Source organism: Cynoglossus semilaevis, chromosome 16 (assembly GCF_000523025.1).
Source record: "Cynoglossus semilaevis isolate Cse_v1.0 chromosome 16, Cse_v1.0, whole genome shotgun sequence".
In the NCBI taxonomy this organism is placed as follows: domain Eukaryota; kingdom Metazoa; phylum Chordata; class Actinopteri; order Pleuronectiformes; family Cynoglossidae; genus Cynoglossus; species Cynoglossus semilaevis.
The window spans coordinates 17,284,781-17,301,558 of NC_024322.1; the positions used below are offsets into that span (position 1 = coordinate 17,284,781).

Genomic DNA, 16,778 nt, shown 5'->3' on the forward strand with positions numbered 1-16,778 from the left:
TCAGCAGGGCTTTGAAGGTGCAGATCAGCTCCAGGTACGAGGTCGGTGTGACATAATTGTGTCGGCGTAAGTCGGCCAAGAAGCGAGTCGACAGCTCGATGGTTGACGTGTGGAAGTTTTTGCACATGTCAATGCAGCCTTTTCTGGAATCGTCCGTCATCTCCACGTCATCCAGGAAACGACAGGCCACCGCCTGCAGGGCGTCCTCGGGCCAGGTCTGATGAGGAAGCAAAAATATTTACAGCCACCTTCATTCTGGGTTTCTTTTTTTTTATGTAATGTACCCACTGTTCTGTGCTGTGACTGGTCGAACACAGTCAGCTGATTTAACTCATGATATTAATTTGAAATATTTACATATTTCCTGTTTACGTTCACCCTCCCGGCGGTGAAGCAACAACAGAAATACATAATGCAGCGTGTCACTCCTGTCTGCTGATTAACGAGCAGAGGTGTGTGGTGCTGTGACCAACTCTGAAGCCACACACTCATGCATCATACACACACACACACACACACACACCTGGAACCAGTTTATGGTGCAGCAGTTAATGAGGGCAGGAAAATGTCTCAGCCGGTTCCTGAAGGCATCACCAATGGGACTCATGGCCAGGACCACGTGCAGCTGTGTGCGACAGCGCTCCACGAACATGTTGAACAGAGACAGTGGACTGCCGTCCGTCTGTTTGTCTCTGTCCCGCTGTCTGTCCAGCACGCGCATCCGCTCACAGATTTCCTGCTTTTCATCAACTGCAAACAGGTTGGGAACCTGGAAGGGAAGTTTGTACGGGGACAACGAGGGGTGTGAGAAAATGTCGCTGATGTAGCTCATATACATACCATAATATTCTGTTTCCTGATCCCGTATCAATCTCCTCCTCTGTCAAAAAACTCAATATGTTGTTGTGACAAAAACCTGTTTTCAAATAGCTAGTTTGTAGTTCTGGTATTGGTATATGGTACAACTATTTTGCTGTTTTCAAATAGCTAGTTTGTAGTTCTAATATTTTAATGTCTTTACTTTATCAACTATTTTGGCGATGCAACATGATGATTATCACTAGAGGGCGCCCAAACATTACCAGTGGAAGGTGCACCAGAGTTTGAGAATGACAGTTTTTAGAGAAATACCTTTTCTGGCTGGGAATCAAACCCAGGTCAACTGCTTGTAAGGCAGCTGTGCTACCGTTACACAACCAACACTTGATAATACTGGTAAACATCAGGTGTCACCCACCCTCCCTCTCTCCCTCACCCTCCCTCCCTCCCACTGTACCTCACCAGTGTTGAGCAGGTTACCAACGTCCTCTAGAAACGACTCCATTTTGATCTGCGTGTCAGTGAAGAGGAACACGCCGTGGTTCTCGCCCTGCGCCGACTTCTTCATTATCAGCTTTAAGTCGTTGTGCCACTCGCTCGTTCCGTACATCTTGGAGATCTCCACCTGGAACAGCTCTGCTTCCGCCATGTAGGCCGCCAGGCGGGTGAGGGACTGACGCCCGCTCCCACCCACACCCACCAGCAGGGCGTGTCCGCCCGGCTGCTTCAGGACTCGGGAGATGCGGCACACGTGCTCGATGGCGAAGTGAAAGAACACGAGGTTCATCGGCGCCTTGCTGGTGTTGTTGAACTCCTCCAGGTGGCAGTCTACCACCCGTTGGAGCCGGCCCAGGTCCTGCACCTCACGGTAGTTGCGATCTTCGCCCTTGGGGTCGTGAAAGTCACAGAACATCAGCCTGCGCAGGTCGTCCTCCGTGACCTTTCCATCACAGTCGTGGTCGAGATGTTGGAAGAGTTGATGGAACTCTTCGTTCATGTGGTTCTTGCACACCTCCTGTAGATGGCCAACTAGCCACGACCGATCTTTGTCGTGGACCAGACGATCGCAGTAAACCCTCAGAACCTGAGGATCGTGAGAAAGAATCAGTGGGAGAGACATTTTAAAAACTGGAATTTGGAACATAAACCTGGCCGTTACGATAAAGAAACTAATTTAACTGTAAAACCAAAAAGTGTAAGAGGAGCCTTTGAGCTGTCGGCCGTTCCTCTCAGTATCTGCAGGTGTTTGTTTGTGCTCCGTGTTACCTCGTGGATCCACAGCCGCTTGAGGACACTGGGTTCACCTGCGGTGTCTGGATGAGAGAGACAGACGCCCTGAATGACCCGGGAGACGTCTCTGAGATTGAACAAGTAATGAGACTTTGTAGGAGTCGGTAACAGGTTTTTGGTGGCTTCTTGATAAACTGATATGGAACTGTTAACGACGGCAGAGGTCAGAGCTGCACACGACTGTGGAAACGCAAACCTGTGAATAAAAAAACACAGATGTATCAAACAGAGGTTTTAGTCTCTTTTTACAATTCTTTAAAGTTTAAAGTGAGTATCAAACAGAGGTTTTAGTCTCTTTATACAATTCTTTAAAGTTTAACAAACTTTCAACCCAAAAAAATATTGTACCAATAAATACTTGTTTGCTTTAAGGTAGTATTGTTTTTACCGTTCAGTGAAATGCCAGTCTAAAATCCTGGAAAAGATTTTATACATCGTCTTCTCATCGAAGGTGTCGATGGTAATTGTGTTAAAGTGGCGCAGGAAACGAGGAGTGACGGGGTTACGACCTCCGCCTGGAAAACAAGCAAAGAATAAATCATTTTTTAAATAGGGACATTTAAAGACTGTCTTCATTTTATTTAAAATATCTTCAATTGAAAAATATTTCAGTTGAACCTGAATTCTAATCTTGTTATTCAAAAACACCAAAAGGCCTCTAAGAATTGAGGATAACATGATATTCGTAAAATAATCTGGCAGAACAGATTTTATTGGCACCGGATCAGAAATGTCTTTTTTTGAAAATGTCTAACAGAAAACGTCTTCACCGGATTACCCACCGTACAGTGGGCGTAGTAAACAGTTCCACCATTAAAGAACCTTTTAGTCCAGAGAGGAGCTCCACATCAAGTACCGATTTTAATGACAACAGCACTGGAACATCGGCTCAGAGACAGAACAGATCAAAGACTAAACATTGTCGGCTAATGGGATGAAACGATGTCGCTTGGTTACTATGGCAACCTCACCAGGTGGTCCCATGGCACAGATGATCTGTGTGTCCACCAGGTTGATGACGGAGCAGTCCTTCATGTCGTACCAGTTGCCGTGGTCCAGCCACTGTCGCAGCAGCTCCACGGGGGGTTGGGCACCGTAGGTTTCCCTGGCGGGCATATTTACATCATCCACGAACACCACCTGACAACGCACGGCACCGGTACACACAGTTGGTAGGATTAGTTAATAAACAACAACGTACTGCGATGCATACATTATGTTAATTATTTTTATTTTGAAGTTGAACCTGTGAAGTAGAGGTTCAACTCTACAGGTTGGCCCTGTATCGTGATACGTATCGTGATACATATCGTGATACGTACCGTGATACGTACCCTGATACGTATCGTGATACGTATCGTGTCGTACCCGCTTCTTGCTAAAACACACTCTCTAGTGTGAGAAGACAGAGGCGAAGATTCAGAGATAAAGACGTGAACCAACCATTTTCTTCCCCAACGGAGGTCCAAACAGTCCCTTCCGCCTCTTATCCAGTTTGGACATCATAATATTTTGTGTCTGAGCAGCTGTGGTCTGGGCCGAGAAGTTGATGAATATTATTGGAAATGTGAGCAATATACACATACATATATACATATATATATATGTATATGTATATATACGTATTTTTTTTCATTATAAGACAATTATAATCGTACGTAAATGTCACTGATATTAGTATAAATATATGATCACAATCATAAACACAGAGCAGCAGCCCAGTGGTTTGGCAAGAAGTCAGTCCCTCACTTACCACTAGGGGGAGGCCAAGTACCCCAGTTGGTAAGCATCCCATAGATTGAGAACTACTGTTTTATAAAAACTTGAAGTATCACTTTTATTCTTATTCTTATTCTGCTCCTCGGGTCGTTGTGTAAGTAATTATCTCCACGATCAGCGGGTTCAAACCTACGACTTTAGATAAGGACGTACAAAAGCAGCACTCACCCCTATCTTTTTTTACCAGGTCATGTAATAAAGGGACTTATCCTTCTCTTTGTGTGAACATAAAGCAGAACTTAGTCCTGGATGATTTGATGTAGTTAATTAGAGTTTTATCTCTTTGAACAGCCATTATCATGTACCACACCAGTAGGACACATGCTCCAGATTTTCTAACTAGCACACGCGTGTAAGCAGGCGCTCATAACTCACACACACACACACACTCACATACACACACACGGCTGTGAAATCACGGGTAATGAAGTGTATAATTGAAGTGGGCTCGTGATGTGAGTGATGGCAGGACGCGGCCAAGGTGCATCGTTATTCTCTTGTTTGAATGATAAAGCCGTGGTACAGCCTGTCTCGGACTCATTTCAGGGTATTACTGGGCATGTGATGGAGCACCGTGGTCCTCCGACAGAACTGTCAGTCATTTGCTCTGCCCAATGGCATCTCCCCCCTCCCCAGAACCTGCGAGTTCCAGCGCTCTAATAAACAGACTGGTGAAGGAACAGAAAATAATGGGAATTATTTCTTTTTCTTTTTTTTTTGTAAAATGTCAAAGTGCTTCGGAACTATTTATTTCACACCCAGTGCCTGTAGCTGTACTGCTTTAAAAATCACCGGTGTGCTTGTAGCACTTACTTCACATTCGCCACGACTATAAAAGGAACGCCGGGCAATCAAGGCTCAGTCGTCCACAGAATGCTGTTATTGGCAGTAGTGCGGCAGTTAGTTACCCTGCACATAATAATGACATCGCCTACAGAAAAAAATTTTAACAAGCACAAGGTTGGTATATAAAATAAATACACAAGAAAAATGTGTATTTATTAGGAATGAATAATGTAGGGGTCAAGGAGACGAAGTGAACCTCCTACAAATTAAATCAAACAAATTGGGGAAATGTCCATTACATTTTATAAGCAGCACTGAGGTTCAGACGTTCAGTGTCACATAAGGTTAACAGTCGACAAATATACGATAGATAAATGTCATACAGTCGCCCCCTGCTGTTCACCTGAAGCACAGCTCTGGTTGTGAGGAGGTGAAGTATTTGAGACGGCGTTTTACGTGTATAATAAGTGGTCGTTGGAATGTAGGAACTAATGTAGGTTTGTGTTTCAGATGAACTCAAAAGAGTTCCATTATTAAACACTCACTCACCGTGATGTAAACACTCTTGCCGGTACCGGTGGGTCCAACGAAGAGAGCGGGTTTCTGGTGCGTGACGAGGAGTTCCATCAGAGCCGTGTAGCGAACGGTGTTCTCCGTGGGAACGATGATCTCGTTGAACTGTACGTCCCTGCACAGCGGAGCAGCGACCTTCAGCTCATCCGTCCACGGCTCCCACCTGCCCCGGCCCTGAGGAGGAGAACAACACGTCATGAACGACAGACAACACTCAGAAACACACCTGGTTTAACTGGAGGAGCCACAAGGGGGCAGACTCCTGTTCAAGGTGTAAGAGCTCTGAGCTGAAGGATTTTTACTGTGACTATGAGATTAATCTCAGCTGTCACTCTGCTCTGACAGATGTGGTTGTTAACAGACACTCGGTCACAGACTGGTCAGTAGTGACAGACCAACCTCTTTAATGAATCGGTACTGGTACAGAGTCCCCTCACTGGGCAGCGCAACCGTCAGCTGTTTAGGCGGAGCCTCAACGGTGACCAGAACGCCGTGACGGGCCTGAGTGTCCGCGCTCAGAGGGCCGCTCAGTAGTTCCCGCACCACGGCGTCGAACTTGACACGCCCACAATCGTCACAGCTGGCGCCGACTGACCACACCAGGCAGAAAACAAAGATGCCCTGAGAAGAAAAAAGAAAAAAAAATCATGAACCTTTAGTCGACTGATATTGATATTGTTAACACTTGGTGAAGTTTCTCTCTAAATGTAATTAATTAATCATTAATTTAATTATTTTTTTTCTCTGCGGCCTGGTACTGGGCCACGGACCCGGGGTTGGGAACCCCTGTTGTATAGTGCGTAAGGAGCACGCCCTGCAGGGCTAACTGAAGAAGCACGTGCTAGCTGTCTGGAGTTAATTTTGCAGTTTAAAACCCTCATGTTTTTATTCATATTTGTTTCTGTCATTCACAGAGATTTTTTCTAATATTAAATCTCAATGTTATTTCATTAACTAGTCCCAATAACTATTATAAATGCATAATTAAAAAAAAAATCAAGATTAAAATCAACTCCTAAAAATGCAGACGGGTAAATATCAACACGATCAAAATACTCCCACTACACAGGAATATAAACACCAGTGAATATTATTCCATTTCAGATGAAACCATTCCACTGAAAAATAAATAAAAAACATGTTGAAAAAAAAATATAAGCAGAGAAGAAAAAGTTTGGGGGGAATGTAAATGAGGAGAGGCAGCCTGACGATGTCTCCTGCTGCTAAAAGGCTGATTAATTCAACACTCTGATAATAACTGGCCGGGAAACACGGGAGAGAAGTTTGAAAGGCATTCATCAGTGCGATGCAGCACAGGGGGATAATAGCAGTCCTTTCCAAAGACATAATTCAGAAGCACAAAGAATTATTCAATGAAACTTCAGGGCGTAGAAGAAAAGGGCTCATCTGCAGAAAGTGTTGTGGTCTTTGTGCAGGCAGATCTGATTAGGGCTGTGGAATATTTAAAAAGGGGGAAGATATGGAACCCTGGTGTGTACTGCACTTTGTCTCCTATTGTCTGGTTCATAAAGAAAAGAATGAAAAACTATTATAACTATATATTTTCCTGTGCCTGGCTACAGTTTTGTAGCTCTTCGTATTCAAAGGATGTGAGCGACGACAGTATCTGTGCTGGAACTGACAAATATTTTTTATACTTTTTGCCTTTTTTTACTCCTTATTAACTGGGACTTTTAAAATGTTGTTGTTGTTGATTTAGTCTTCAAAGCTACCTATTATATTTCTGAATCATCTGCACTCGACTTTTTCTCCAGGTCATTTTTGTTGTTTGCTTCCATAATATGTAGCAGAGAAAAATAAGAAAAAGTGAAACTCAAGTTTTAGTTTCACCACCGCCACCTACAGGACTGCAGTGTTACTACCGTGCAAGGAAGTAGGAAACTATCTTTAGATAAAAATTTGATTTATTTTACCACCATTTAGTGCCCATATATATATAAATTATATCTATAGTTTTTTTCAATTTGTGATTTAAGAATTTTAGTTCCAAGTAGCAGCAGTATCAATAAAAGTCAGCAGATGCTGACACTTTATTTTATAGTTTACTATATAGTTTCCCGTTCTCAGCTGTGCACGTTCGCCACAAGGGGTCACTGGTGTGACAGCGCTCTTTGTGTTAGACTGTATTGGGACAGTTGCTGTAAAATTTAGTGCCCATGACACGGCCCCACTCAGTGCAACAGTGTTAGTTTTCTGGGACACAAACCTCCAACCAGGAAATGACATCATCTTCCTTCATGTTCTTGATCTTCTCTTCGTTGTGAAACTCGTCCATCATGCAGTCGATCAGATTAATCAGGGACTTCACCAGGCTGGTGTCTGACGTTGACGAAAGCTCCTGAAATAAAAAAATATTTTTTTGTATAAATGACACTTTTGCTCTTAATCAGTGCTGATTCCCAGAATGCAGTTATTGGTACTCAGAATATTTTTTTGTATAAATGACACTTTTCCTCTTAATCAGTGCTGTTTCCCAGAATGCAGTTATTGGTACTGCACCTTGGTGGCCTTTCGGACGAGCTGTATGCAGGCTGGCAGCATGCGGTCAAAAAGGCCACCGATGAAGTCTTTGTGCTCTGCATTAACAGCAGCCGGCATGGTGTTGAGCCAGGACAGCACAAGGGGGCGCCAACCCAATAAATGGGGCTCCATGTAGATCATACCACAGCGTGAAACCTGGCAGAAAACACACATTCACACCAGTGTCGCCTCACAAAGAATCCGTTTCAGAATCGGGGTCAGAAATACTTTTGTTGACCACCAGGGGGAGACGAACAGAACAGCAACTGCAGTATGTTGTATTGAACATCCTGTTGTAGCTGCAAACAGTAACACTAACAGAAACTAGAAGGAGAAATATGGACTCGCCAAGAGAGATGAATGGTACAGAACATATCTTTTATATTTATATATATATATATATATATATAGGTAGAAAAAATATATTAAAGCTGAAGTAACTTGGGTTTTCCCTGCAGGTTCACTTCTCTAAAATGTGCCTAGAATAAAAAAATAAAAACTAAATAAAAACATGACTACAGTATATGTGGACGGTGCTGAAATACAAGTTCATCTGTTTATGAATTCAGGATGTGTGTGTCTGTGTGTGTGTGTGTAGAACAAGTGTGCTCCTCACTGTGGCCGGTGATGCGACCTCCAGGTCGACTGGCTCAAAGATGAGGCTCATTTGCGGCGACATCTGGATTATTTCGCCGCTCATCAGACACAGCTTTTTGTTGTCGTCGAGCACCGTGTTCATGTTTTCGATCCACACGGCGTCAACTGGGCCGTCGAAGATCAGCCATTTCCTGTCAGGGCTCTACTGGACACAAGAGGAACTGGAATTCATAACAATCCATTTGATGTGAAAAAAAACACGCCATCATCATCAGCATAACGAACGTCGTATCTTTCTGTCAGATTTATACTAACGACGGCCGATTTTTTACTTTTCATCTTCGCAATTTGCTTTTGTTTTATGCAGTACAAAATATTTGAGCTTTAAAGTCTATAAGTGTTAAACCAAAATAAATTGGACAAAGCAGGACTTTTATTTATATTCAGGTCAACAAATCCCAAATTTCCGACAGAAAAAATGCGTTTATCCATGTGGCAACATCGGGCTACACTGCTCATCAGAGTGGTTGGTTCTGACAGGAGGGAGGACCGACAGCCATGAAACAATTATTGCACTTAAAACTCTTTCGTCCAATACTCCTTCATGCAGGTACAGAGGAGATATCCATTATTTATATCATTGTGTGTGTGTGTTTCACCTTGTGACAGCGCTGCACTCTCTTCTAAACCAACAGTCTCCATGGAAACAGCTAACTGATATTCACTCTCCAAAGTGAAAAGATTTTTTTTTTTTTTAATTAAATCCGTGCTTTAGCTCCATGCTGAGCTGCAGATGCGTAACTACTGCGAGCTCTCAGCTACCCCTCCTGTTAGGCAGCTATACACGGTCGACATGGAGACAAGTGAAAAATATTTCACTGCTTCCTTTAATACAAGCAATTCACAAGTGAATCGCTAAGAGGAAGTGGTGCTGCACTTTCACCGGCTTAGAACTAAAAAAAAAAAAAAAAAAAAAAAAAAAAAACCCACAGCTGAAACATCGACTCAGTCTTAGTTGTCGACGGTGGAATATTCACAGAACACATTTCAGTTAATTACAAGCTGTTGGAGAAGCTGCAAAGATTTGGCCACGAAAAACATTTAGCCGTCCATAATAACACACACACACACACACACGAGTGTGTCAGACGGAGGCAGGTTCTTAATAGAAAGTGATTCCTCCCGTTCTAGGATTGTCTGTAAATGAACCTGTCATGTTATTGTCTGCCTGTGTGAATTTGTCACTTTACAAATTGTTTTTTTTTTTTGCGTCAGTGATTAAGACGTACGACTCACATCAGTGTGAACTGATGCAGTAGAAAAACAACAGGCCTCGTCTCAATTCCCACAAATGTCTTGTCTATATATTTTTTTTTACATCTTGTTGTACTTCATTCCTTGTGTGCTAACCTAGAAGCAGCAGCTGCACGGTGTAATAAACTCTTAGCCCACTCCGTGCATGTTTCCCAGTGCCCACTCTGACAGATCATTACATTACAGCAGCAGATGGCGCCAGCACAGACATAACCATTTGTTTATATTACAACAAATCAATTTAAAGCCAAACCCTCGCCAGGAGATTCACCTGGAGAAGTGAGGCTGGTTTTCCGCCTGTGTTATTATGACAGTGTAGGTGTTCATTCCACTCGTCTGACAAACATCTACGGCTCAGTTTTAAATGCACCTTAGTTCTGTGCTGACCTTTACAGGAAGCGCAGGGATAATTCTTCTTCTGTTAGTAGGAGTGGACTTAATGCATGACGTCCTATAGGATTAGTGGAAACAAGGGCTGTCTGTGAAAAGAAAAACCACTGAAGAAAACAACTTTGTTTCGAGTCTAATCCTCACTCTAAGATTTAATCTTTCACCTCAGGGTAACCTCTCACAGGCAAAATGTCCCCATGAAAACACACAAATCCCAATGTTAACTTAGAGTTCCATTAGGGTTAGCCCAGGCGTGGGCAAACTAAGGCCCGGGGTCCAGATGCGGCCCGTTCAGCTTTTTAATCCGGCCCGCCAAACTTTTCCAAATTATATAATTTATTTATATTATCATTATACTTCTGCCTTTTCCCTGCAATACCCACGTTTTCCCAATAGATGGCATAGAAAGGCTAAAGAAAACATGTTAGCAGTTAAGCCTTTATGCAGGACTTACGTACGATATATTGTGGTATACAGCAATACTACAGGCATGACGATATATTTTTATTGTGTCCCTGCAATACCCCTAGTCTGAGACTCTGTTCCATCTGAACATCAGTTACTAACACTGGAACATTTGGAATCACTAGAGAAGAAAGAAAAGAAAAAGAAAATGAACCAACACCAGGAATATTGGACTGGGAATTGGTGATAAAAAAAAATCAATAACTGATCAGGAAAGGAGATATCGCGATTTTTTCTTACAACTCTAACGCCCTGTAAATAACTGAAGAGGAATTATCTTACCTGAGAGGCAGCAAAGTTTCTGTAGCTGACAGCGAGGATGCCATCAGACCATTCGTGAGAAACTGGGTCAAAGTGGCCGTAGAGCTGCCCCATGGTGATGGACTTGGGGTTAATAACTGTTATCTGCACTGGGTGCTCGTCCATAAGACCCTGTACTCAGGGAAGACATGCAAAAAAAAAAAAAAAGAAGAAATATTTTGAAATGTTGGAAAAATACTTCTTGTACTTGTTGTAAGAGAACAGCAAAACAAATCAGCGTCACCACAGACCTGACCGCTTCGTCAATACTAGATATTGTTCACATGATTACTTTTTATTTGTATGACAGACAAATGGGCTCGGTGAGAACGGCAAACAAAAAACTACCACAGCCCTTTTTTTTTTTTTCAGACAGGATGTCACTTTGAGTTAAAAACAATGAGAGTGGGCTGCTGACGTGATAAAGAAAAAAACAAGTAAAGAGTGGAGAGGGCTGGACATGATCAGTGGATGTACAGGGACGGGGGAGACTAAGACGAATGTGTCCGTCCCCAGTGTTCAATCAGCAGGCCTTCGTCTGTCTGCTCCGTCAGACGCCTCTCAGCAGAGATTGGACTTCTAAACAAGGAACGCAGCAGTGACAGAGTGGATGGATGTGTGTACTCTGGAGAAATGAGCCTTGATATTATTATAATACAGAAAGTCTAGTTTTATTTTGATTTCATTTTGTTTTAAACGCTGAGATCTCCTGTGCTCCTAAGATCAGTTGTTGGAGGAACAGTGAACCGGGTTTGGCTCAGTTCAGGCCCCGTTACTGCAAAATCAAGCTGCTGCTGCTGCTGCTGCTGCTGCTGTTGCTGTTGCTGCTCGTAGCCTTCAGTGAAGTCCAACTTCAGTGAGAATGAGAGTTTTTGTTTTGTATTATTTATCCAATCAGTGTCTAGTCCTGAAGTGAGGCATCATTGAAGCCTGTAGAAGCTTTAAAGGAAGTGGTTGAGAGGGAGGAGGACGGGGGCGGGGGGTTCAACCATGAGATGATCTGTGATCAACAGCTGATTCTAAATGAACTAGTCATACAGTTCACATCAGATGTTGGCCCATTTGAGTCACAGCTGACAGTTTCTTTGGTGACATTTTAGATGAAGCTTCAGCTCCTCTTTTTATCTTCTTAATTTTACAATTCTCTTTGTGACGTACTGTAGAATCTTATATACATCTAAACTTAGAAGAATGTTAAATGTTTTACGAACAGATTCTGATAAAGACCACGGTACCTTTTTACTGACGTCGTGGAGAGCAGCTGCCAGGACGCGGTAAGCACTGGTCTTCCCCCCAAAGGGTTCTCCGACCAACATGAAGCCGTGTCTCACGATCATCATCTCGTAGATCTGCAGGATTTTCTTGGTGAAGAAGTCCGTGACTTGCAGGTTCAAGCGTCGACAGTTTTCCTCCACGGCCTCCAGTAGAACGGAGTAGTCCCGCTGTGGGAGCTGGACCCCGGGGAACAGGTCCGAAATCAGCTCCTCTGATGGACATGTCAGAGACACGTCAGAGAAGAACAGTCACAAGAAGATCAGAATAACAAAAATAAATAAATAATTCATATGATCTGGACCTTCATATTTTAGATAATCAGCAGCTGGACTGTGGCTTGAATCTCTAAACTCTCTGTTAGATGAAATAGTCAAATCAAATAGTCAAATAGTCTCATATGATCTGGACCTTCATATTTTAGGTAATCAGCAGCTGGACTGTGGCTTTAATCTCAAAACTCTTTGTTACTTAGATGAAATAGTCATATCAAATAGTCAAATAAAATAGTCATGTCAAATAGTCATCAAATAGTCAAATAGTCTTGTCATAGTCAGCATTGTGTGTTTACTATGCTGAAAACTTTCCTACAATTAAATGGTTTAAAAAAATTCTCAATATACCACGTGCCTATAGTATCTCAGAATATCGCAATATATCATATCGTTGTATTGTGTATTGTATTGCATCGTTGTATTGTTGTATTGTGATATGGATTCTTGTCAACAAACACCCCTAGACAGAGGACTATTTCACCTCAAACAGCTTCAGGTCCTGGTCTAAGAACTTGGGCAGATTCACGTCAATGATGGATCTCAGCAGCAGAGTGTCTTCGTTCTCCTCTGGAAACGTGAGCTGCTCCAGCGTGAAGAGAGGAGACCAGAACACAGAAGACGTCCATTAAAAAAAAAACACCAGGGCTAGGACTTGATGAGGAATGTCGGGACTCGGTACCTTCAGGTTTCCGGCAGCTGTCAGCACGGACTTGACGGCTCTCATCCCGTAGTCGTAGTGATGCTGCGACGACAGCTGTTCTGAGCACAGACGATAGGTGGCGACGATCTTCACAGACAGGGGGCGTGCGTTGACAAAACCGCAGGAGTAGAGCATGATCTCTGCGATCATTGCGTAGTCGGGTACCATCATGGCTACAGTCCTGAACAGAGCCTGGTTCAAAGACAGAGAGTGACGTCATTTCACCGCAGCAGCTACTGATGTGATGAGTTAAAAATAAAGCTGCAGGAGAGCGGGGCGGTCGTGCCTTGAGGTTATCTGGTAGCTCGGAGCGTCCGGCGTAGCCTGGGTTCATGGTAATGAACACTGCACAGGAGGGGTCCAGTTTTAGCTGAGTTCCTTCAAAGGTTAGCATCTGAGCGTTGGCCGCGATACCTGGGGAAACGAGGGCGTTACGTAACGTGGTGTAAATGTGATCCTGCTGTGATGACCTTAGAGCGGGAAACGCAGCACATCCACTTATCGATGTCAGAGATTCACATTATGAAAACTGACTAGGAAAACTGATGCTGTGCATTTAGTTGAAAAAAAAAACAGTTGAACTCATGTAACCGCTGACTGGACGCTGCGTGTTTTGAGGCTACGCTGCCCGACAACAGTGAACAAAGCTGTGGCTGGAGGCCCGCTGTCTGCCCTGAACTTTGAAGACTTTTAACTTTGATGGAGAAATGACAGATTTGCCTCTGGTTCCCAGGAGTTATGAGTCAAAAAAAAATCAAAAATGAGGGATGGGGTGAGGAGGAAGGAGGACAGACCTCTCTGTATGGTGAGAATCTGTTGAGCCACCACAGACAGCACCTCCAGGTCAATGCGGTTGAACTCATCAAAGCAGGCCCAGGCTCCACAGGACAGAAGGCCCTGGACACAGACATAGACACAGTGTTTCTGGATCCATTTTTTCTTTTTCTTTTTTTTAATAACGTGATGAACGGTGGCAGTGACGGTGCATGGACTGACTTTAAAGAATTTCCCCAGAGCGATGTAGTCCAGTCCGTCGGAGCAGTTGAAGACGACACACTGCTTCGCCACGGCTTTGGCCAAGTCCTTGGTCGTCTCCGTCTTCCCCGTCCCGGCCGGACCTTCTGGTGCTCCACCCAAGTGAAGCTGGAGAGCTCCAAACAGGGTGCTGTTGGGGGAGGAGTAGATGCAGTTGTCATGGCAACTATGAATAATTTATAATCATCAAAAAAAAGAAAGAAATTGGAGTGATTAGATCTGTGAAGTTTGTGTGGATGAGGCAGTGGAGCGGTCGTACCGGTAGCAGCGGTCGGTGAGGGGGGTGATGACCAAACGTGGTGTGTTGCCCAGGTATTCGTAACCATAGGTCAAACCAGCGTTGATCATCTTGATCTGCAGCTGGTTTTCCTGCTTGGACAAAGAATCAGTTACAGTTTCCCCCCCCCCCCCTCACTCTCCTTGTCCCTGCCCCTCCGGGGAACCAACCGCCTCTCCACCTACCACCCAGTAGTAGCGCAGCTGGCTCAGCCATTCAAAGTCGTTCTCATCACTTATTCCCTTCTGCACCAGCGCTGCCAGCACATCCCTGGCATGAACGTCCACCACCACCAAGGCGCCGAGAGTCACTCGGTTCTGTTTGGACAGTTTTCCACGTACGAGTGCGACGATGTCTTCAATCTGCTTATTGTTCAGCTCCAGGTAGGCTTCAAGGGCCTGGGACAAAAGACAAGGAGACGAGGAGAAAAAACCTGTGACACAAAAGGCTTGGTACAACACAGCACTTGTTTGGAACAGACTGTGATCAGTGTCGACCAAACAGCTACCGATTCATTTTCAGTCAAACAACGTCGTTACAGATGTGTAGGTTTTTCTTTTGATTTGATTTGACAGCTTCAATTACACAGCGTTTGTTCAAGTCATAGTCAGCAGTACGTTTATTCATCCGTCTCCCTGCAGCTAAGAGCACAACTGTTCAAACAGTAGGTCACTCACCTTCAGTCCTGATGATATGGCCTCATGTATATACTTGGTCCAGTAAACCTGAGAGACACAAAGCACGGTCTGGCCGGGCCAAGCTCGAACCCAGTTGACCCTGGACTCAGTGGGATAGGCTAGGACGGCTTCAGAGATCACCTGCAGTGAGGAGGGAAGAAGTCGTAGAGGAAACGTTCACTGAACACAAATTAAACGTGGGTTTATTTATTTCTCAGTTGTTTGTTCTGTGTGAGGAATCACAATCAAAAAAGTTCCAGACAGCACCTTGTGCAGCGAGGCGGTCATTCCGTCCTCCAACTCCAGAAGCCACTTCTCAACCTGCCCCCTGGCTTTGGAGGTGGAAATGACATCCAGCAGCTGCACCACCTCCCCCTCACTGCTCTTCATGTGAGTGATGTCCAGCACATCAGTGAAGACCACACTGGCAATGCCTTCAAAGCACTTCTTTAGAAGGTGTTGCACCCTGGGGGCAAAAAAAAAAAAAAATTTTAAATTGATAAAAATTTCAGAAATAGTTGAAGTGGGTTTTTGTCTGGTCTTAACCTGCGTGCCCTGAGGAATAACCAAGTCACTTCCAGATAACAAATTCAGGTTCAATATCAACTCAAAAAAAGCCACAGCAGGGGCTTAAGGTCTGCTCTATGAAGTGAGAGAAAAATGTTCTTCCTGTTCTTTGGCGTCGTCCCAGCGGATCATCTGCCTTCATCTTCTTTAACCCCTCCTCTTCCTTCCACTGGTTGGACCTACCTGGTGGGGTCTTTGGTCTCGGAGAGGATTTCCAGCAGCTCCTCGTTGGACAGGAAGAAGAACCGTGGAAAGTAGAGACGCTTCTTCTCCAGGTAGGAGTTGAGACCTTTGAGGATCTTCTCCAGCAGCTGATTGGACGTTTGTAGTTTCTCCAGCAGCTTCTCACTGGATATGACTGTCATCACATGTTTGTCCTGACAAGAAAAAAAAAGAAAAACAGGAGAGATCAAGATCAACATCAGGTGTGATGTCATAATTATCACTAGTTTTTTGGTGCAGTGATTCCCAAAATAGGGGAGGGGCCACCCTTGAGTTGCACAGAGCTATTGCAGAGGGGGGGCGCTGTTTTTTTCACAGTGAATAAATGTCAATAATTTTACAGTCACTGTAATAAGTTCAACTTGGTCGTAGTTGAGACTTTATTACATTTTTAGAAATAAAATCCACTCTTTTTTAGCTGCTTCATAATTATTTTAATCCCTGTTTTGTTGTACGTTTATGATTAAATTGGTGACAAACAATCTGATTCTGCACCAATGAAAATGGAAACATCTTCCTTTAGCCAAACACACCGTGATAGAATTATTCTTTTTTTTTTTACTACCTCAGGCCTGTTCAGCCCTGATGATATATTTGGATTCTGATGTTATCTCATCTGCACACAAATCCAATGTCCTCTGCCCCGGGAAGTGCCTAAATAAAAAAAAATCTATCTAATCTTCAAGGTTTGACAGCGAACGTCTGAACCTGCTCAGATGAAAATGTTGGCAATTCTGAAATGAAGCACGCAGCCTGATGTCAGCGGCTGAACGGAATAAGAATAAAATGCAGGTGGGAGCGGTGGAACATCAGAACACTCCTTTTCTTTCTCTTCTCTTTTATTCATGACAGCTCCAGAGAGGAAGAGAAGGCAGAGGTGTCAGAGACCAAAAGGAATC

General features: G+C 43.8%; 1 protein-coding gene across 1 annotated transcript in view; it reads right to left on the reverse strand.

Moving 5' to 3' along the window:
* Nucleotides 1–16,778, reverse strand: part of dnah7 (dynein, axonemal, heavy chain 7) — a 56,470-nt gene that overhangs the window by 28,232 nt on the left and 11,460 nt on the right. The window contains exons 21-44 of the mRNA XM_025063739.1: nt 15,841–16,034; nt 15,358–15,556; nt 15,091–15,231; nt 14,599–14,811; nt 14,396–14,505; nt 14,098–14,266; nt 13,896–13,998; nt 13,388–13,515; nt 13,081–13,293; nt 12,883–12,981; nt 12,090–12,338; nt 10,837–10,986; nt 8,405–8,587; nt 7,768–7,944; nt 7,475–7,606; nt 5,647–5,868; nt 5,194–5,421; nt 3,553–3,666; nt 3,081–3,249; nt 2,498–2,624; nt 2,086–2,305; nt 1,277–1,903; nt 524–769; nt 1–217 (exon numbers count right to left, since the gene is read on the reverse strand). The exon at nt 1–217 is cut by the window's left edge and continues 6 nt beyond it. Coding sequence (XP_024919507.1) covers nt 1–217; nt 524–769; nt 1,277–1,903; nt 2,086–2,305; nt 2,498–2,624; nt 3,081–3,249; nt 3,553–3,666; nt 5,194–5,421; nt 5,647–5,868; nt 7,475–7,606; nt 7,768–7,944; nt 8,405–8,587; nt 10,837–10,986; nt 12,090–12,338; nt 12,883–12,981; nt 13,081–13,293; nt 13,388–13,515; nt 13,896–13,998; nt 14,098–14,266; nt 14,396–14,505; nt 14,599–14,811; nt 15,091–15,231; nt 15,358–15,556; nt 15,841–16,034 — 4,630 coding nt within the window. The remainder of the gene's footprint in view (nt 218–523; nt 770–1,276; nt 1,904–2,085; nt 2,306–2,497; nt 2,625–3,080; nt 3,250–3,552; nt 3,667–5,193; nt 5,422–5,646; nt 5,869–7,474; nt 7,607–7,767; nt 7,945–8,404; nt 8,588–10,836; nt 10,987–12,089; nt 12,339–12,882; nt 12,982–13,080; nt 13,294–13,387; nt 13,516–13,895; nt 13,999–14,097; nt 14,267–14,395; nt 14,506–14,598; nt 14,812–15,090; nt 15,232–15,357; nt 15,557–15,840; nt 16,035–16,778) is intronic.